The sequence below is a fragment of the Corapipo altera genome, unplaced genomic scaffold (genome assembly GCF_003945725.1).
Source record: "Corapipo altera isolate COAL_440 unplaced genomic scaffold, ASM394572v1 24b, whole genome shotgun sequence".
Classification (NCBI taxonomy): Eukaryota; Metazoa; Chordata; class Aves; order Passeriformes; family Pipridae; genus Corapipo; species Corapipo altera.
Window position 1 is genome coordinate 6,763,968 of NW_020884888.1, and position 22,722 is coordinate 6,786,689.

Below are 22,722 nucleotides of genomic sequence, written 5' to 3' on the forward strand. Positions count from 1 at the left end.
TTGTGCCATTTCCATAGCCTTTGTAATAAAACAGGCCAGATTATTCTGGAGAAGTGTTTACTTAATCGTATGAGGCACTACATTCTTACAACACAAACATCTATACAGAAATAGTTAACAAATCTTATTTTTTCTTTTTCTCTGTCAACTCTATGAGACAGATTGGAAAAGCCATTAGAAATAGAGGAATTAATCCAACGTTTCCGTGCCAACATTGTTGTCAGTGCACCAGAGTCCTTTGAGGAAGAAGAGTGGGCTGAAATTTCAATAGGTGCCCTGCAATTCCAGGTGTGAACTTTTCTCTCTTGTCCTTGTCCCAGTCTATCACAAAGTATTTTGACCCTTGGAGACAGACTAATTTTTGCAAGGCTTTGGCTGAAACATGGGCAGCATGGTTTGTGGAGATGAAATTTACGAAGTATGTGAAAAAAAACCAACTAATGTGATGTGACCTGTGACAAACATAATTCAATACAATTGAGAGATTTTGACATATTTCTCCACATCTTTTTTTTTTAAATTTTGCAATTCATAACATTTTCCACCTCTGTCCATCTAAACTGAATAATAATCACTATTTTGAGGTAGAGTTTGCAGCAAATAGTTAGCCAGCATGTCATGAGAGAATACTGGTTACTGCTAAGCACAGTAGTCTAAATGCAACCTCAAGCACATCAAGCAACTTATTGCCAAAAGACTGGACATGAATTCAAGTGAATGCTCATAGTCTATTGCCCTCTGTTATATACATCTTGCCTTAATCTCTGTTAAAAGAATGTTTCGAATTCTAACCTGGTAGGGTGTTTTGGCATGTTGTACTTTATATTATATCTAACAACTCGATGTGCTTTGTACCATGAGGAAAATGCTGAAGAGTCAGACTTGTTTGCAAATGCATTCTCTTCAGAAAACCTCTTAACAAAAAATCTGTAGAAGCTAGACATGAAACTTAAGGGAATGATGTACACATGTATTACATATTCTGTTGAATTTGTCTGGCCCTGAGATGTGAAATGTGTATTTGAAGAGTCATTGCCCAAAATGAAAGAAGTGGCTTATTCATTGTTTTCTTAGAGATGATAATTAAGGTGTGAATTACAGAAGTGCCAAGGTCAAATCTAGAAGCTGTGATAGACATCACTCCTATTTATTTCTGATCAGCATACTGTAAGAAATTTTTTGAGCAGGAGTGGAAAGCATGGCTGATCCCTTCTCTTTTTATGTGTACTTTGATCAGTAAGCTGTAAGATGAGTTACAGAAAATTGAGGAAAAATTCCTGTAAGTAGGAGATGAGGAACAAAAAGGACAAAATCCTTGGTATATAGCTTGTTGGAGGCTAGAGTTACACTAGGGAGCTCAGCTGAGGATCCTGTTGAGAAGTTACTGTAAAACTGCAAAATAAAAAGGCATTCCTGTTTCTGGCATTGATACACTTCAGGAACACAAGCCAAAAATAGAAAGGCTTATGGAACTTGTATTGTCTTTTCCTGTCTCTGCTAGGTCCTTGTTTAGATACTGATGTAGTAACAGTAGAAATTATGCTAATGCTCCTTGATGTGAGGAAAATGGTAAAGAAGCTGTTGAACAAAGCAAAGCAGGGAAAAATATTTCTTTCTCTGCCTTGTTACTCTTTTAATAAAAAAAATAAAGCTGTGGAAAATACTTTTCTGAAAAAAAACTGATGTATGGTTTTGATGATTACACTGAAGAGTCGTAAAAGCAGTTCTAGATGCATCTCAAAAAGCTGAAGTATCTTATTTATCCTATTTGAAATTTATGACATATTTTACAAAAATAGAATCTGCATACTAGAATACTGTAAGAGTTTCTATAATGTACAGCTTTGCTAAAGTTAGGAGTGCAATGTTAAGTGAAAGTGCAATATGTCATCCTTCTTCATTTTAATGCCTTATTAAGAAATTTGTTGCAGGTTTGCTTTTTTTTTAACCCTAAAAGCATATCTTAGTTCAAACAACAATTAACTTTAAGAATGATTACGTATGAATGCTAACACCATATGTAATACATGATAGAGGATTGATCCATTATTGCTTCCGTTTATGTAAACTGATGAAAATTCACATTTTACATTCTGATTATCTACAAGTACCATGCATATAAAGAAGATATTGTGCGTCTCGGCTGCACAAAAATCCTCAGAAAATCCTGAGACACTAGCTTAATTTTGTATTCAGTTCTCCTTTGGATGAGCAACCCTGAAGATAGAGTGAAGCCATCAGGAAATACAAATATGTAAATGTCTAGTATTTCTCAGATTCTGTCTCTGGGAAACTTTTCCTTAAAAAAAGAAAAAAGTCAATTAAAAATTTAGTGAGATTTTTGCAAGTAGACCCTTTGAAAATATGCCTACTACCTTATGTGAACAGGCCTGACATTTTACATAATGAAAGCATAAAAAGCCCGCAGGACAGGTATGCAGAAGGTATGCATTTAAGATATTGTGATGGTCAGAAGCTTGTACTGTTCAGTGTTGTACTGCTTTGATATACAGCCATGAACTTTCTTTAACTAAAATTTCAGGTTGTGGGTCCATGTAGCAGATGTCAAATAATCTGCATTGATCAACAGTCTGGGGAACGAAACAAAGAAATTCTGCAGTCTCTGTCTGCTGCCAGAGGCAGAAAGGTCAGTACAGTACTTCAAAATGGCTGTAATGAAAGATGTAGTGACTTTATGGCATGCGTAATGAAATATCTGCTGAGAGAATATTCACAGTTAAGTTGTTGTGCTAATGATTGCACTTTGTTTTTTCTGTAAAAAGAGGATGCACTTACAACCCAAATATGACTTGGTTTATTTCCGTAAAATACTCACACTTTTATTCAGAAAAAGACTATTAATATGCATTATTTTTAACTGTGCTTGTTTTATTCAGTATGTACCTCCTTACAACGTGTTTGTTTTGGTCTTAAAAACACAAGCTGATGCACTGATATCTTCTAAGAAAAGGAATATGCAGAAAAATCTGAAAGTGTTTGAAATTATACAGTTGGCTTGTAAGGTTAAACTTTATTCTTACCATGAGAAAAAAGTTAACAGGAAAAGCAGAGCAGATATGAATGTAGTCAAAGTGGAGAATAATTACTTAAGAAAGTGACTGGAGCGTTAGTGTGAAATACAGAAGTTCGAGGGGACAGGACATGAGGAAGGGTGCAAGTAGACTTCTTTATTCAGGCGTGTGCTCGATTCTTAAACCTTCCCGCCAGGGAAAAAGGGGCAGAACAAAGGGTGGGCTATCAGACAGTCAAGCAGGGGAGCAAATCACAATAGGGCACAGGCAAAAGGGGGAGGAGGAAGCCTGGGCATGTGCAGTTGTGCACTGTGTAGCATGGATACAATGAAACCACATAATAACAGTAAAGTCCATGTGAAAGTCCTGCCAATTGCTGTATGCTTTTCTCCATGCCTGGAACTGTTCCCATCCTGAATCTTGCTTCTCTACAGATATGAATGTAGTCAAAGTGGAGAATAATTACTTAAGAAAGTGACTGGAGAGTTAGTGTGAAATACAGAAGTTCATTTGGAGTCCTTCTGCTTCCTAAGGTTGTGTTGCTTCTTGGAACTGAGTGTGCTCAGATGATGGCTAGACAGTTCAACATCCCAAAAGCTTCACAAATCTCCTCAGAAGTATTTATTTAGCTGAAAATTTTTATTCAAAATTCATTGCTTTCTGTTCTTTAAGCTTGTGTTGTAAAAGTTCCTCAGCCAGTCAGGGCTCGAGAGCCTCACCAGTACCCACCAAACACCAGAGACTGGGCACAGCACTGGAGCAAAGCAATAACAAATAGGTTGAAAATCATTCACCCAAACAATGCACAAACAACTTACAAATAGTGCATTATATGTTTGGGGAAAAAAAAAATAAATTGATTCGTCTCAGTGACTCATTAAGCAAACAAAGAGCTACATTTTCCTTGAATGTTATCCTTGGTGAATAGCTCCTCTGGCTCCGCCTCAGAGCCAGCGCCTGGTGCAGTGAGCTGGGGAGAGGCACGCAGGCAGGGCTGGCTGTCTAGGCACAGCTTCCCACTGACCTGAGGTGACCTAGAGTTGCACAGCAGGCTCTGGTATCCAGATCACCACCATACATGTGCCATGGTGGATAGTCTGAGGACAACATCCCTCTCTGGGTAATGCTAAGCCACAGCTGGAACATCTGTGACACTTCAGAGTACATTTGGACACTCTGGGCAGGGACACTGCTCAGCTGCCACGTGGGGTGTGGTATGCAGAGGACTTTTTCTGCCCGCATGGGTTTTACTGGATCATGACTTAAATCCTCTGTAGAGGGAAAGCACTCTGTACTCGGGGAGAGAATGGCTACAAAACCTTACCTGGGATACAGATTCTCAGGACAGGAAAAGCACCTTCTACATGTTTCCCTCAGCAAATATGAGCTCCTCTTTCATTCTGATTAACTCAGCAATGCAAAGATTTTCTTGATACAAGCACTCCTAGAACCAAGTAACTCGTTCAAACAGGACAAGGCAAAAAGAGCAATCCAGCCTCTTGAGAACAAGCTGGCGCTGGATAAAAGCCGCCTGGCGAGGCGAGGCAGAGCACAGCGCTGCTGATCACCGCAGGGGAGAGCTCTGCTTCCCTCAGCAGCACGGCAATATTCGCGCTGCAAAGAAACAGGCCTTCAGCTTTTTTTAATTTTTCCCAGCCTTCAGTGCTGCTGGTAGATGGGATCCTGTGAGCATGCCCTGCTCTGCATAAGGCTGAGTTCACTGTGTTAGCAGACAGCTAAAAGAGATAGTTTGAACTGCTAGTTTTGCCTGAACTGGTGTGAGAAGACCTCAGAGCCCATCCCTGCTGCAAGCCATCTGTGGGGTGATGATCACCAGCTGGTTATCAGTGAGCAGCACCAGAGGACTACAACATTTTCAGCGTGCTCAGCAGGCCTAGCGCAGAACATTGATCCAAAACTTTCACAGTTCACAGTGGGGAGAGAGAAAGAACATTGAGTCCATGTGACTGCGTTAAATTGCAGAGCTAATGCTTTGGTGACTCATGTATCTAGGATGTGCTTTTCTTCTAAGGAGGCATCTAATAGACTTCATTTTCTTTTTTTATAAGATGCAGATTCAGTGCAGGAATTTAGCAGTGTTTGCTTCCATCTGTCAATAATCTGATTCAAACTACAAAAAAAAACTGTTGCAGCAAAATAACATTTAAGCTAACTTCCCAGCTTTTTGAAAGGTTGTCAAAACATTAAAGATTCTGCACAAGACTGAGCCAGCTGTCAATATTTACCATTTTGTTTTGGTTTTTTTCCAAGAACACCAACCTGTACAAATACATTGAAATTTATCAAACTTGCAGCCCACATAGCAGCACCGCCAATGAACTTCAATAGTGAGATAAATAATGTAAGGCTAGTAAGAGGTAATTCAATATTTATTTCTGAAATCCTGTTTTTCTCCATCTCTCTGAGACTGTGAGATCCTGTTACTCCAAGCTGAAAGATTGGAACTTTGCATAGATGGATTGCAGCGGAAAGTCAGAACCAGCTACTGTAACTAGCCACAGAGGCAATTTGCATGTTTCCTGATATATGTAAAGCATTGTGCTGAAGCCTAGCCAGTTGCTTTTTATGAAACCTTTCATGTCATTGTTTGAAATAAGTTGCAAACACCTCTACAAAGTGAACTTGAGCTCTACTTTCTGAAGAAACACTCATTAAGGATTCCTTCTGTAATTTTTGATGAAAAGGAAAATAAGCTCTCCTTGTGTGACAGAGTGCTCTCTGTTACTGCAGGAGACTACAAAAGACTAGATAACTACATTAAGCAAATGGCATAAAAATAGCCACATGCTGTTCCACATGCCTCACCACCTGATGCAAAACACACATGGATGGAAAATGGAGAACATTGAATTCTTGCCTGTCTTCGAGAATTTGCAGATGCAGTTCAGCACTAACAATAGCAGAAGCCCTGTGGGTGGATTATCAGCAGTGCTATAAGGTGGGGTTGGAGTCAAGGTAGCAAAGGGAATTGCATTAGCAATCTGCCCCAGTCTAAATGCATGGATAGCAGTACATCAAGGGAAATTGTTTGCATTATGTTTGCACATGCCTTCATGCACTAAAAGGCTTGTGGTTCTTTTTTTCCCAGTGGGCTGTTGATACTCCTTTATGTATCTCATTGTGCCTTGGGAGAGTTTCTTATCCTGCAGAATTAGATGCCATGCCTTTGGATTGCTTACTGAGATGTTAGCAAGGATAGCAAATGACTTCTCATATCTTATGCATCATTATCATTATTTTCATAGTAATGCAGGGCTTTAACTATGCAATGCTTTTCCTTCAAATATCTGGAACATTTGAAAACAGTGATTGTTGTAATTAATAGACCTCTGAAATAATATAGCTCTATTTTCTTATTGGTGACTGAACTGGAAGATGCATTTATTTAAGGAAGAGTAAAGGAAAATAAGTTCTTAAGAAAACATTCTGCTGTCCAGATATTTTCAACTTAACAATATGGGTGTTTTGGACACCAACTTAAAAATTTTCCTTTTCACCAATATAAAAAATCAGCATGTTGAAAGTGAATACTTCCGCTCTCCTATTTTGTAAGGCTTCACTAATAAGTCAATCTAAAGCTAATAAAACATCTTTACATTAAGAAAAAAAATCACTTCTAATAACTACATCTCCCAAACCTTTGCATGAGAGAGAGGTTACGTTATTGTATGAATAAGTGAGGAAGCCTGAACAGGTAAATTTATCTGCTGGGAGATGGCAGCTGAGAGCTACATCTGGGAGCAAAATCCAGAACTTATCCATCCAAAGCTAAGTATTAGCATGCAGTATGATTTATGTGCTTGTTACACATTCTGTCAGGGTATATCTGTACCAAGTTGTGGTCTGTGTTAACTGATTGTTCAGGAGCTGTAGCTTAAAGACATCTCACCTCAGCCTTTGTCAGATATAGCACCTCAGGTTTCTATCTTACAAAAGGAGATAGTGCATCCAGGGTATTTCTCTGTCAATGAATATCTGTTGATCCAGTAAATGAACATGAAACAACATGCAAGAATGACAGCACTTCATAGCTCCTCCTTTAAGTGAGTGTGATGACTATCATATGATTCACTGTTGGCAAGAATAAGAATGTTTTCTCTGTTCCTCCCAGCAGTGAAATGCTGTGCTTTTTCCTAATCAAGACACTTTACACTCACAGTCCAGCACTCCCTGCCCAGTTCTTGGTGTGTTCTGGGGAGATTTTATGCAGAGTAAAATGCTCTTGAAGCCAAGAAAAGGTAGGAGCAGCAGGGAGAGATTATGCGGTTTCATTGTAATAACTCTGCAGGCTGTAATCTCTGGGTCTGAAAGCTTCATTTTTCATCAGTGAAATGTGAGAAGGGCCGATTTCTGCATTTTATCTTTCTCTTGAAACAGAGCTCAAGTGGCAGATGCACAGCTTTTGTGGTTGTTTGATGGGGGGGTTGTGTGTGTTATTGCTGTTATCAGTACCTACTGAGTCATTATTTGTAATTATTGAAAAAACAGGGAAATTTACTTAAAAGATGTTAAATCCTCTTCTGGTAATCACAAGCTAAATTTTGGTCTTGAGAACATTCACCAAAAAAAAAAAAAGAGTTCAGCAGTTCCACACATACCTTTTCTTCAATAATTCTGTGCATTTAAAAAATTATTATTCACAATAATAATAATAAATAATTTTTCACAATAATAGAAAATTTGGTAAATTAAGTTCTCCACAGTGAACAATCTGCCCAGATTTATTTTATTCTGAATTTAAGTTAAATCGATATGATGATACAGTAAATATAAATAAAAACTTCTCACGTATCAAATAAGTTGATTTCCATGTGTGAATTATAAAATTCCTTCCTCTGTGAAATGCATTGTAGCATGAACTAATAGTAATTTTACTATATTTGTTTTATGATTGCCTGATTTTTCAAAACAATAGAATTATAGCAACTGACATTTTTGCATTAGGGTACAAGAAGTGAATCCAGTCTGAGAAACACATCATTTATACCAATAGAGAACCCACAGCTTGTTAACAAATAAGAGAAAAGCAAGAATGGAAAAATAACACTATATACTTTAATATTTTAAATGAAACTGTTACTAACTTACCATTTTAGCTTCATGGTTAATCCAACAGTCACTGTGCTGGATGATTGGGATCTTACTGTGCTGCAGTTGTTCCTCAGCATTAAATACTAGAAAACTGACCATAAGGATATACCCTGTGTCCACCAAGTGTTGACACTATTATGATCACTGGTATCCAAAAAGTGTCGGTAATAGAGTAGGTCTGATAGGTCCACTCATACCCTATATATGTGACATGCCAGTGAGATGAAGGAATAGTAAAAGTAACTGAAAAACCCTCAGCTTGGGGCCTGTTTTTCTTTTTGATGTTTAGGATTACAAATGAAACAGAAAGACCCAAATTCAGAGTCTGAGGGCATTTTTTGATAGATCTTTCTCTACTTGGGCATAAGTCTCAGTCTTACCTCTTGCTAATTCTTGAAAGACTAAAATCTGTTCTGTATTACCTCATAGCTGTATCTTTATTTAATTATACAGTGGAAGAACAGGAAAATACATACTGCCTTTGTATTTAGTTTTTCAAATATGTTCCATAAAATTCACCTAACACTATTTTTAAAATTTATTTCAATTCCTTTTACCTAGTATTTTTTTCTAAACCTGTTCTAAATGTAATTGCCTCAATTTCAACATCATCGATCTGAACAGTGGTAGTAAATGTAATCAGGAAATAGAGAAGGATAATAGAGTTTTGTTTTTACATAATTTCATTTGCTTATTTATTTATTTATTTTACACTTGTACATTTTGGCTGTAGTCTAGCAAAACAAAATACTTTTTATTGAAACCCATAAAAAGGGACAAGAAAATTAGTATTGGGTTTCCAAGGTCCTCAGTTTGAGGATCAAAGACATTCTGAAGTCTAAAAATCAGTCTAAAAATCTTAACATGGCCTTCAGCAGTTCTTTGTTTCCTACTATACTTTTTTTTTCTTAACTGTTATCTAATCCTTTGAAAAATATTATCATTGGATGACAAGTCTTTTTCTTGCATACTTCTAAATTCTCTGCTGTTGGAAAACAAAACCACAAAACCACACCAGTCTCCTGTCACATTTTCAGATCACACCTAGCTGTACACAGCTACAACTGTAACATTCAACTGCTTCAGATCAAGAGCATAGATCAGAGTGCAGACACTCAGATCAGGTTTTTGGTGCCTCTGAGGGTTGCATGGTCAGTGGGTGAAGTAATTTTTCTGTTTTTCTTTTCTTTATTACTCAGTATCTCAAAGACACATTCTAAGTATTTCTAATATTTATGTAGGATGTATTCACAGATAGTGGGTAACGACAGGTAAGAAGAGACCTAATAAAACAAACTTTCTGAATATTTTCTGTAAAACATACTAAAATATTCATAAAAACAAATAAAGGGAAATTCACACAGACTAGACAGAATAAAGTTCTGTTAACAAAGCGAATAATTTGTGGTAGAAGATGCAAGACTTCCTTGCTGTTGGAACACACGTGCATTCTCGCGCTGCGTAGCCTTTGCTTGTGATAATGCATTAAGTGTATTTTTCAAGAAGCCAGAACAGTCATTAAATAACAAGATTGTGAGTGAGTGTAAATTACATACATGATACTATGGAGCTCATGATGAAATACTACATTCTTTATCCACTTACTTAAGGTATTCTTCTTGAGTAGCATGGGCTTAGCTTTTGTTTATCAGTCTATTATAGTTAATGAGTTAAGAATGTTCTTAATTACACGGACATCGTACATACCTCCTTATTCTTAAAGCAATGTTGTTCTTCTAAGCATATCTGGATTGTGAGATCATCTGTTGATCTGATTACTCTAACATGCGTTGCATCTTAATAAATATTTTGCTTTTTTCAGACAAACTTCGGCATATACCTGATGAACCAGCCCTTGCACTCATCCTTTTCAGACATTTTATCAGTTGGGTCTCAAGTACTGCCAGTGCTGAAGGAGAATACAGAAATTCAGCCTCCAACATCCAGTGAAGAAAAATGTTCAGGATAGATTCTCTGGTGGAGCCAAAATGTTTATGCAACTTCAGGGAAAAGTCAGTAGTCAGTTACTGTAGGAAAAAAAAAAAAAAAAAAGAAAAAACTTCCACTCATTTGCTTATGGTTTAAGTCTTTTAATTTCTGTTTGCTGTAAATGTTATCAGATGGCAAAACTTTTGATAATTACAGTTCACCTACATGTTTTTGCTTGTGATTAGGTTACAGCAGCCTCTGTTTTGCACAATTGCTTCAGGATGCAACAGGTTTGATCAAGCTTTACTGGTGGATGACTCCCAAAACAAGCCCAGCTTCACTGTCAGAAAGCCACATCTCAGTGAAGGAAAGTAAATACAACAATACACTACTTCCTTGTGCTGCTTTGTTAAAACCACAATGAGGAGAGAGGATGCAAGACATATTTTAGAAACAATGTGGGTGGGAAGGAACTGTGGGAGAGCGGTGTGAGAGTAGCAGTGCATTCACCTTTTCAAAAATGAGACTGAAGGTGATGTGTAGACAGTATGAAATCACCAGAAAAGAGGGAATTATTGGGAAATCTGTGTCTCCCCCTTCAGAAGTGATGTGTGAGGATGTCAACAAGGCTCAAAGATCAATGAAGATTCAGGATGCCATTTGCAAAACACATTCCTGATGCAGGAATGCCATACGTTTGTTCTCAACTTATTTCTCTCATTTCCATTTGTTCCTTTTCCTTCTGATTTATTCTATGTGATGACTTCCCTGGGGTTTCTTTGTGTCCTTGCCCCTGGAAGGGGGCTGTGAGGTAAATGATCTGTTAAGTTCCCTTCCAACCCAAACCATTCCATGATTCTGTGATTCTACGATTCCCCCACTCTTGTTTTCTTACGCATTTGTGGATGTTGACACATTATTTCTAATTAGAGATTTTTCAACCAAAACAGTAATTTTCTATACCAACTTTGTTTATCCTGAGCAGTCTCTACTGGCCACTTAAGGGAACTCTTAAAAGTTTGGATGCTTCTCCATCATGAATAGCTCAAAGTATTCTTTTTTCTTACTCTTGGTTCATTTGATAGTGCCCTCCTTAGAAGGCTCTTGAAAGCTCCTAAATAAGACTCATGCTTTCTGATTTCTGAGAGCAAATGTCTGAAATCTAAGACTTAGTCTGGAATATTGATTATTGTGAAAATTAAAAAAATAAATAAAGGAAGGCACAGAGCCTGAATACATTGAGGCCAGCTGTTTTATGACCCTCAGCATGAGTCCAGCCAGCCATGGGATGATTTTATGCTTCCAGGAAGTCCTTCTGGAAGAAGAAATTTTCCTAAATTGGCTGCGCTCTTGCCATTTGGGAAGTGAAATTTTGACCCCATTAAAAGCACCTTCAGAACTCTCATCCAAGATTTAGAACTTCCTTGGGGCAGTTTTGGCTCCAGCTATGTGAAACTGCTTCTGGCTGAAACAGTCCTTGAGTTGTTTGAGCATATCCCTGGAGGGAGGCAGGTGGCTTTGTGAAAGAGTTGGTCAGTCATTCTGAAAGGGGAGTGACAACTACCACAGAGCAGCGTACAATGGGAAAAGGGAAGCACAAATCAGAATTCAAAAATGATCCTTCTTCTTTCTCTCTTTTTTTTTTTTTTAATATAATGGTTTCTTCTTTCTTTTGTTCTTTTGAAGAACTGGTTTTACTCACTTGAGCTGGAACAGTCTCTCAGTAGAGCTTTGTAATGGAAATGAGAAGAGACATTATCAGTTTCTTACCATCTGCCATAAAGTACATGGAAAGAGAGAGGTTTTTCATATGTATGTAAACTGAGGATCAATTTTCAGAGTTGTACCTTCTACTTCAAGCCCAAGGTCTGGTCCTTGATGTCTGCTTTGAAAAGCAGGAGTTTTATCTGTCTAATAGTCAATTGTTTGAGGTTGTAATGAGCAGGCTTTTTGGAATGTTTAAAAGCAGTTTCCTGGTATCTAAATGTCTTAACTGTTTCACTCTTTGCCTTTTTGTTATGCAGAATATTGCCTTGTTGGATAGAAAGCCAGCTCAGCATTGACAGATTTAATATGGAGAGACCTGTTGTATGCTGAACTTCAGGTGATCTCTGGTGCTTTACTCTGTCCTCTTCACCTCACCACTATGCCATTTATTTAAAATGACACTGAAGTTAGAAGAGGAAATTGAAAGCAAACCTCAACAAGCTCTGTTTCACTTGTTATTTGATTTACTACAAAATAAGTCACTTTGGCACACAGTGGCTTGACAAATACTGTTTGTGAATAGCTGTAATGCAATGTATGATAACTACGGATGAAAGGATTTGAACTTTAAAAATGTCATGCTTGGTCATTTTGACCTATTATTTACAGGCAATTACACATTCTCTCTGCTGTAGCTTAGTAATATTAGATTAAGAATAATTTTACCATTTTATAGAAGGAAAAGAAAGATTTGCTCTGGTGTATGAACATACTCATTAGTATAGACTGTGCATTTCCCAGAAGGAACATTCTTGTGGTACAGTGATAGGAAGTGTCACAATGCTTCAGATTGATGGAAGATACATAAGGCATCTTTCATCTCAGCAAAGGATAATATTTCCCTTCTAGTAAGTGGAGTGTTCCTACCAGTATTGATATGTCTTTCCATCAATGAAGACAAATTCTTCTCAGTGCCAAAACTCAGTGGAAAATCTTGAAATACGAAGAGTAAATTCTAAATGACATGCACTGTAAGTTTGTAGAAAGAACATCTCTCCCATCATGTGAAATAAATTTCAAAGAAAGAAGAAATTTAACATACTGCAACCCCAGGTAGTGCAGGTACAAAAAGGGCATAAACACTTTGAAACACTGTATAGAAAGATTATATGTTCTATATGGATTTATTTCTTAACCTTCCAAGTATATAGAAAAAAAGATCATTTCATATGAATGCAGGCTCTTTCATCTAAATACTCCAATTACTGCAAAATTAAGTCTTTGGACTAATTGCAGATATATGTTTGCCTTCTATGGATAATAAATGTACTTAATACAGTATTTCCAGAGTGCTGTATGTACAAAATCCTCTATATATTTGAAAACCAAATCCATATTTCCTTGCAATTAATTATTCAAATACATTTTATTCTCTGTGGGACTTAGCTCCTTCTCAAATCTCAAGGCAAAAATGGTGATTATTACAAGCTCTAATAATAGCCAGGAGGCTGAAATCACAAAACAGAAATCAGTATTTTTAGGAGAAGCTTCTGAGCTCTGTGTTCTCTGATATGACTAAGATATTTCAGATACAGTTTATGATTTATATACTTTCAATGGCTTCCTTCGAAGTATTTTAGGTCATCCTTCCCTCAAAATTATACACAAATCAAAATAAAGGACTGCATAAAAAATGTGATTATTCCTCATAAATTGTAGAGATTATGCTATGCAACTTGTCTTCAATCTAGTTTTTAACTATCTTGGAAATGAAACCAATAAAATATATGTTGTGCTTGATGTGTCTACTGGTGGTGGTTGCATTCCTGACCTTTGAGCTCATGAGATGCTAAATTCTGCTTGGAGGCATTGGCAAGCTCACAGAGTGAGTGTGTGGCTTAGGACTGAAGGGATGTCTCATTACTGCAGGGATTCACAGGTGAGGTGTTCCCCCAGCTACTGCACTGACAGCCTCTGTCTGTTTGGCCAGCTGTACACTCAGCTCAGGCCCTGCACAAAATGAATAATCACCAGTTTCCTTTAAAATATGTCCAGTCAGTCCTGTTGGAGCTGCCTCTGTTATCCAGAGGTTGGAACTCTCACAGAGAGTGTCAGAAAAGAGGTTTGTTTCTGTCTCCTTTGCCTGGAGGGATCCAACACTGTTTTTCTCCCATGCCTAACCATCAGTCAGTAGGTGAGACTGGAAACTAAGCAGAAGTGGGTGTGTGTAGAAATCACAGGGAATGTTTGTCCCTCCCTTCTGAGGTTTACGTAGAAATTATCTGTGATTCACTGGGCCAGCAAGAGATGGACACAAGCACAGTGAGGCAGTATCCACATGCGACTTCAAGCTGCTTGTTCATGCATTTTTGGATTCACTGAGGGGGGTGGGGGGAGAAGAGCATGACTCTGTAACCCAACAGGTAGGTCACTCTTACGGAGGTGAAAGATGTAGGTACATCCCTGTCTCTCTGATTATACAGATGTCATGAGGCAACTGCTTGGGGAAAACATAGTCACAGCCCCCAGGGAAGTGATGAGAAGGGAGAGTGCTCCTCTCCACTGGCCATTTTGAGACAATGCATTTACAGAAGCAGGCTTGTCTCTTTCCTTTGGCCACCAGTGTTTAAGTATAAGATTGGAACTTCAACAAGAGCAGATGAAAATGCCCCAAGTGTGTTTTGGAATAGGCTATTAGAGAAAACGTGTTTGAGTGCACAAAAGCTAAAATTTGCAATGAATCCACGTTTCTGACTTCTTTCTAGGTGTACTAATGGCAAGGCCAGAGTGAATAGGAAAAAATGTGGGAGAGAAAGAAAAGTGGCATCTCCTATAGTCAAAGCCTATGAGAAAGTTTTGATATACATGCCTTCACCACCCAGTTTGTGGGGTTTTTTTTCAGGAAATAAAGGATGTAGTATCTGCAGGCTCAGAACTCAGAGTAAGTCATCGACAGAGAGGTACCTCTTAAAAAAGGCACCACTTAAGAGGCCTCTCTTCCCTCCCTTTCATGTAAACTAGCTTGCTTTGCTGTTCACTCAGTGTGGTGGTGCTTGTGTATCCTTTCCAGTGGAAAACCAAATAGGCCCTTCATAAGGAGTGAAGTGATTAACTTAGGACTATGGACAGGAAGAGAGGTTAGAGAGGTTTGAGATGGGGCATCCTTGAGCATCACTACCATTTGAAGAGGTGCATCAGAAACTGCCCTAATAATCCTATAAATATGTGTTACAGAAAAAGCTAGTCATTTTTCTGCTCACACTGTGAAGTCTTGCTGAAAGGGTGATAACAAGACAATTGTGCTGTTGGAAAACAGACCGTAGCAAAGACAGGATGCGGAAAGAGGACAAACAAAAAAAATGCATGTTGTAGCATTTGCCACTCAGAATTGCTGTAGGGTTTCTTAAATAACCACCAAGTAAGACAAAATGTGAGAAATCAGGGAATTTGATTTAGTACAGCAGTTTCATGGCAAAATTGAAATGACACCGATCTCAAATGAAGAGCCTCCTGCCTTGCATGGCTCATGCATAGCCTATAACTAGGTGCATTTCTATGTTAAACACAGTTCCTTCTATGAGCCAATCTATTCCAAACTTACAACCAAAACTTGTCAGCACACTCTAAATCTGGTCCTCAACATCAGTTTCTCCTAGATGGCCAGTATGTTCCATATTTGAGCCCCGTCATGTTTTTTGATGGTTTTTGGAGGTAAATGTCCCATCAGGGTTAAAGTACTCTGGCCAGGATTGTTAATGCAGATATTATTCCTCAGTCCAGAAGTGAAATCAGCTTTTAATTTCTGAAAGAACTGTGTTTTCCATGAGGCTGTGTATGAAAAGCCAGCAATGATCTAATATCAAGTCTGTTGTTTCCTGGTACATGTGATAGTTGAATCAGATAAAGCTGTTGAAAAGTTTAAAAGTTACTATTTCCAGAAGCTACAGAAAACTGGAAGACTACAGAAGGCCCTGCACTGCTGAACGCATTCTACAAATGGAGAAGAGCCTCTGAAGTATCCATATTTCATGGATGCAATTCCCAATTAGTCACGTATTAGATATTTGTGTTTTCACTGGTTTAGCCAAATTGAATTGTTTCTTATTCTCGGAGCCTTTGTATTTACTGTCATATTCAAAAAGTTTCTTCCAGCAAACCCTTTAATATTGAAATGAAATTAAATTTGTCTTAGGTCAAATGTTTGTCTTTATTCTGCTTTAAGGAATAAGAGGTAAAAGTCTCAAATTATGCTACAGGAGGTTTATACTGGATATTAGGAAAAATTTCTTCATGGAAAGGGTTATCAAGCATTGGAATAGGCTGCCCAGGGATGTGGTTGAGTCACTATCCCTGGAGGTATTTAAGAAACATGTAGATGGGCACTGAGGGACATGGTTTAGTGGTGGACTTAGCAGTGCTGGGTTAATGGTTGGACTCAATGATCCCAAGGGTCTTTTCCAGCCTAAATGATTCTGTGATTCTAAGAATGCAAGATTTCTGTGTTTGACTTGCTATCCAAAGCTCAATACAATGATTTAATACACTTGAAAAGGGAAGTTTCTTGTCTGAGTTGCTTTATCTGTCAACCAATACTTTGAAAAAAGCTACAGTATTCCTCAGTGATGTCTGGTCAGTTAGGAAAGAAGATCTAAGCTACAGGATCTGGGCAGAGCTTGCAAATATTCATTATACAAATATAGATATATAGAGAGTGAGAGAAAATAAATGAGAGAGAAATAAATGCATATTAAAGTCTAGTGTCCCAGGGACACTGTTTGAATGCTGCCACTGCTAGCACACTCTGTAGCACAGGAGTTGTGTATTGTGGCCAGAAACTCCTAGAACAATTAAAAACCAACAGACATTGCTGATTTAGCTTGCCAAACTTGGAGGACTTTTCATTAACTAGTTGTGCATAGTTTTATCTGAAGAAAGGACTTTGTCAAGTCCTTGCTATTTTATGTCTCGTACTGGCATCATGGAGTCACTTTGTATTCATTCAGTCTCAGTTGCCTCTCTCCCTGACATGGCATGGTAATTTGAAACTATTTACATGAAAAGTGAAGAATATGTCAAGGAAGAAAGAATCTGAGGTTTCATTGAGTAGGTATTCTGAAACAATTGGTTAACTCAGTCAAACAAGATTGAGAGCTGTTTGGATCAGGAACATGCATGAAACACCGCAAAAAATGCAAGTAGATTCTTACCAGACCTTTTTGCATAGTGCAAAGACCATACAAACCATCAATCGCATATTTAAAAAGCTATATATGATCTAAATGAGATTGTCGAGTATTGCAATTAGCGAATTTATAATTAAATATTCTGCTTCAAATAAGAATGTTTGGATTGGGAGGGTCATTATAACCTGTGTTGTATGTATAATTTTATCCATTAGCACCAAAATACTGATGGACAAAATATTTTTCAAAATTTTAATTTGCATTTTGTAAGGGAAGCTGAGCTTTGAAGAAGCCTAAACAAGACACAGCTTTCTGAGTTGAGAGGCTACAAGTCAGCCATATGGTGATATTGCACAATAGGTCATTTGGAAAAATGGCTGTGACACTTGTCAAAGAGAAGAAAATTCAAAGTGATTCAGCAATTAAGAGGAGAGGTATTCAGGTATTACTTTAACATGTAGAGAGGAATGCTTACTGAAAGAGAAATCCCTTAACATGCACACACATATGTCTCAGAAACTGCCCAACTTAGGAAATTTTCTTAAGTATGTGTTGTTATTTTTCTGAAGTCTCTTGTCTTTATACCAGAAGGAACAGGTAAAGATTGAGAGGCAAAGTGGTATCAGATGCAAAGTACCAGAAAGCAGCAAAACAATGGAATATTTTTAAAATGGAAATAAATGGAACACTTTAACTTTCTACAGCATTTTTTGAAGAAAAATAAATCAATTTAAATAGTATGAAAATAAATATAAAAGTGAGTAATGGAACTAAATAAAATTATCTAAGCCTTCTAGAATACATTAATATAAATAAAAGCAATTCCTTGGGTTTCAAATGTCTAAACCATAGTTCATCCTAACAGTTCTTGTTCTTACAGCCCCGTAAGTGCCAGGCCATGGATAGAAGTCGCCAAAATAATGTTGTTATCAGATTAATCTTGACAAAGAAAGTCATGCTGGATATGGAGATGGTGATAAAGCTGCTAATCAATGTAGTTACATGACAAAGTAAACCTTAAAATCATAAGGGGGAGACCTCACAAAGGAAGGAAAGAGATAACTTCTGACCTTAATCCTGCAATGAAAAGCTGAAAAGCTTTCCAGTTATAGCAAGTCTTACTGGTTCAGAAACATCATGGGTTTTGACCTCTTGATGCTGGCATTATTTTGATATACACTCAGCCTTTCTTAACCTGGATTTTCTGTGAAAGAAATAACTGCAGCTGACAGAAACTGTGATCACAAATGGCAGAGAAGATAAAACCACTTAAGAGGCTGTCAGTAGAAAAAGACTCCCTGGTGCCCTTAGGGCAATAGGAGCCATGAGTCCAGTAATCTAGCTGGAAATGCAGCTATAGATTCATGAATGGACTGGAGAATTGGGAAATGCTGCCTTAAAAGTGAGCTCTCCCCTCTAGCTTTCAGTTATTTCTCATGTCTGTCTAAAAATAAAGCTGTATGAAAACATCATGAGACTAAAAATATGTGGATTTCGCTGTGATTCCTTTTTCATTATAGGTGAGTTGGGTTTGCATCTAATCAACCAAAACCTGTGTTGCAATGCAATAGCAACTTAATATTTTTTAAAATCGTAGTATGGGCTTTATGTGAATTCATTCATGTGAAATTTTGTTTTGAGTGCTATTAACATTCATTAATTTATGATTAGCCTCTTGCTTATGAAGCTGTCAATGTCAGGGTGACTGTGTTTTGAAGGGACTTCTGGAGGTCCCGTAATTCAAAATGCTGCTCTAAGCTTCAGGACTAGATCAGGTCTCTCAGGGCTGTATCCAACTTGAGTTTTGAGTCTCTCCAACTACCTTTCTGGGCAACTTCTTCCTGTGCTTTGCCACTCCTGGATGAAGAAATCTTTCTTTAGGCTGAAGTTCAGCTTCTGATTGTTGCCTCTTACCCTTACACTGTTCATCTTTGTGAAGGCTCTGGTCTTCTCTCTACCCCCAACCCATAGGTAATTGTACACCTTGCCCTTCGCTTTCTCTTCTCCAAGCTAAAAAACCTGCTCCCTCGGTTTCTCCTGATACCTCATGTGCTGCAATCCTCAAACCTTCTTCTCCAGTGAGAAGTGTGATAAATGACTTCAAAAATCCTTTGCTGAATGCTGAAGGATTTAAACCAGAGAACTCAACAAATTACCATCTGAGCTGCAAGGCTGAACAGCGTTCTCCATTCACTCTTCGGTGAATGAGTGAGAAAGGCCATGCAGTTCATCTTGGAAAGCTGGGTCGAAACAGTTACATTATTATCAGTTTAGAGACTTGGCTGTGATACATCCACCTTTTCTTCTCAGAGAGTGACTCTGAATTTAGTTTTAAATGAAACCTACCAGTGAGTTTAGAGTATAAGTCTATTACCATTGACTTACTAGCTGATTCTCTTTTTTACTCAATCAAGGAAAAGTTTTATTTTCAAGAATGTTTAGTACATTCTTTGCAAAGCTGGAACATGGTTGAAATCTTGGTCTGAGTAAAGTCAACAGCAGAATTAAACTCTCTGCTGGGTAAACTCACATTTCCTCTAGAAGGCTGGCAGTAATAATATTTGCTTCCCTCAATATGTTCTAAATGGATCTCCACAATAATCAGAAAGTTGCTGTGTGACTGATGCAGTTCCATTCCTGTATGCCTAGTTTTGGATACCTAACAAATTTGATTTTCTAGAAGTATGAGCTGAACACTCAATAAAAATTGGGTTGATTGAGTAGTGCAATGATCAAATATCTATGCAGCCCAAGCACTTCTGAAATTTTAGACAAAGATGTACCAGTTTCTAATTTAGTAAATTAACTGCATCCGAAAGCAGTTAATCAGTTGTTTCACTGCCAGCAGGCAAAGGAAGTTGACAGCTGTTCACAACTGTATCTTTGTGGTTCTCTCTTTAGCATGTACAATGCAAAAAATGTGAATCAGGCAGAATAGGTCAATGAGATTTCCAGGCAATCACAGGAATGATATAAGAGCTGAACCACTGAGTAGCCTCATTTTTCTCTCCCTGACACCTTACATGCTTATTAGTCCCAGTGGATAAACCCATGGATAAAATCTGTAATCATGTGGGAGCAGAGAATCCTCTCTCCAATATCATTCTGAAATCCCCATGCTTGGTGATGAATAACCTACATTAATTCCAAGATGATGAAGATCCAGAATCAGTAGGATGGTTTTATTGGGAAGAAGTTGTTAGAGACAAAATCCTTTGTCTGCTGAGACTGCAAAGCTTGAAATGATTTCCAACTTTTTAGTTTCTTTTTTTTTCTATTGTATTAGGCTAATGTTGCTAGCATAGCAACTGAGGTTTGTGAATCTGAAAATCCTTGCATCCAAGTCCTTTATAACTAGGCAGAGGTTGTTAGTAAGTCAAACATTATTTCTTGCTCTTATGGGCTCTTCTTCCCTTTGATGCGATACCCTTGTATGCATGTTACCTGGTTGAACTACAGAGAAGCTGCACAGAGTTGCAGCAGATGACTTGGAAGATTCCCAAGAATTCAATATTTGTAGTGGAGTGCAACTGATCTCAAGGATGAACATCATCCCGATATATTAGAGAAGAACAGCAAAATGGAGGGAGGAGAGTCCTTGAGAGGTTATCAAATATGGCCCTCAGCCCTAGGCCAGCTCCAAATATAGCTGCACAACACCTGGCAGGTGACAAAGAGATCAAAAAGGATTCCCTAGTTCCAGCATTCTTCAGCCCCATACTGTTGCAGGATAGGGGAGGGCTGAACAGGGTGTCCAGATGGAACTGACACAGACCTCTTGGGCCGAGCAGGGATAGTGGAGGTCCTGGGAGAATGCTCAGGGCAACTGCGATATATCAATGCTCTCAAGACCTGAACCTAGTGACAATTGCTGTTTAAAACACTCAAGTCTCTCTCTCTGACACTGAGGATCATTCTCCATCTGGTCCATAAAGCAGCAATAACTTCTCTGATTAAGAACAAAAGCCATTAGTCTGCCTCTGTACAAGCCTGGATGCCATGGTCCACTACTTTTCTCTCTGTGTTTTTCTGTCTGCCAAGTAACTGATGTGGACCAAGGACCAAGGTGATTGCCTTTCAACAAACAGCTGAACTTGGAAATTCTTCTTGTCTCAGGGCTGACATAGTCTGACACAGCCATGCACACAGACTATTACGAACACTGTGTTCACAGGCTTATGCACATGTAGATTAATGTGCAAAGGGCAGCTCTAGATGAAAAGGTTTTGTCAGTCTGGTCAACTAGGTCTTATAATCACCACCAAGCCACCAGAGATCTGAGAGATTTCTATTGCCATGTTCCCTGTGCCTGTAATTTCTCAGATGAAGCCTGTGTGTTGCTCATCCTTTATCAACAGAGCTTTAGCTATTCTTAAAATTCCCAAAGTGGAATATAAAAAGGAAATTTCTTGTCAAACAGATGTTTGCCACCACTGATTGAGGCTCTTGCAAGAATAAATGTCACCTGAAGGGGACCGATTAGCGGTGTTTCTCCTTTTTTCGTCACAAAATTCAGTAAAGCAGGAAACAGTATGAAACCTGAGAGAAAGATAAATGAGTCTCATTAAGAGGAGTGAGGTATGATTAAACAATAGGGTACAGCAGGATGGGTGATGTATGAGGTCAGTACTAATCTGGGACTACTCATCTAATTGTTATCAGTTTCCTAGCCCGAAAGAGTGGTAATTCAGAAGTTAAACATAGGTATGTCATTGCAAGGATAAAAATTACAGTTCAGAGGATTAACCACACTGATCCCTAGAAGTGAACTGAGAAGAATCCTTGAACTGACAAGTTCATAATTAGCCTGAGGGATGACAACTCATGATCAGTTGTGTTCACCTCTGGTGTAAGTTGACAGCCTCTCTCTGACTTCCATCAAGACGTGACTCTTCTGATATCAATATGACTGTGAAAAGGCAAAAGCACAGTTAACATTTTTCTATTTTTAATTTCTGTAAATGGCAGAACTCCTTTTGATTTCAAAAGAAGCAGGACAGAGCCATTTACTTAATTACACCAAGTTCTCCCTAGCATATATAATGGAAATTAACATGAAGCTCTGTTTACTGTTTTACCCTGTTATGCCTGAATCTGGAAGGAGATATTACTTTCCATCCAGTGAAATGAGAGTGGTACTCACTCTTCTCATAATATCTTTGAAGTATCTACGCTTGAGGCGGAAGTCAAGGTCTGAGGTTGAGGCAATTTAACAAGCAGTGTCAATGACCTTGTGCCCAGCACTGCATTGAGACAAATAATTGCACCACTGTGCTCCATGCCAGTGCTTACATAACACACTCTTATGCAAGAGAAAGTAGCTGGGAGTCACTTTGCGTGTTTGGCAAGGGTGAGTGGCACAGCAACCTCAACTGGACTGCACACAGCCAGGGCAGCTTGTTTTCACCTCAAGAGCAGGAGACCTGATTTCCCTTGGCCTTGCTGCCTGGATGCATTCATGCACACCCACCATAGTAACTTTCCTTCCACTCCATCCCACATGCACTGCTGCAGGGTTGGACATCCCATCAGCTTTACCAAGCAAACTGTATGTGGCTGCTCTATGACTCCTACTGAGAAATGTCTCCTACCCAGGGAATGCAATGCTGCTCTGAGATTTTACCAGGCCACAGCTATACCACCTTACCCTTACTTTATTAACACTGTTTTTCAGGCAGCTCCTCGTGGCCTGGATCCTTTTCTATTCCTATGACCCCCTCCATGGTCTAAAGACTGTCTTTCTGTGGTGAGCACAGAGT

At 38.4% G+C, this 22,722-nt stretch overlaps 1 protein-coding gene across 3 annotated transcripts in view; it reads left to right on the plus strand.

Annotated features, from left to right (window-relative positions):
- MOCOS (molybdenum cofactor sulfurase) overlaps positions 1–13,580 on the plus strand; it is a 211,550-nt gene extending 197,970 nt beyond the window's left edge. For 2 of the 3 annotated variants that reach the window (XM_027643908.1, XM_027643910.1), the window contains 3 exons: positions 162–288; positions 2,543–2,647; positions 9,967–13,580. In XM_027643908.1, coding sequence (XP_027499709.1) covers positions 162–288; positions 2,543–2,647; positions 9,967–10,113 — 379 coding nt within the window. In that variant the 3' untranslated portion in view covers positions 10,114–13,580. The remainder of the gene's footprint in view (positions 1–161; positions 289–2,542; positions 2,648–9,966) is intronic. The other variant, XM_027643909.1, reaches the window with a different exon arrangement.
- Positions 13,581–22,722: the final 9,142 nt, after the last annotated feature.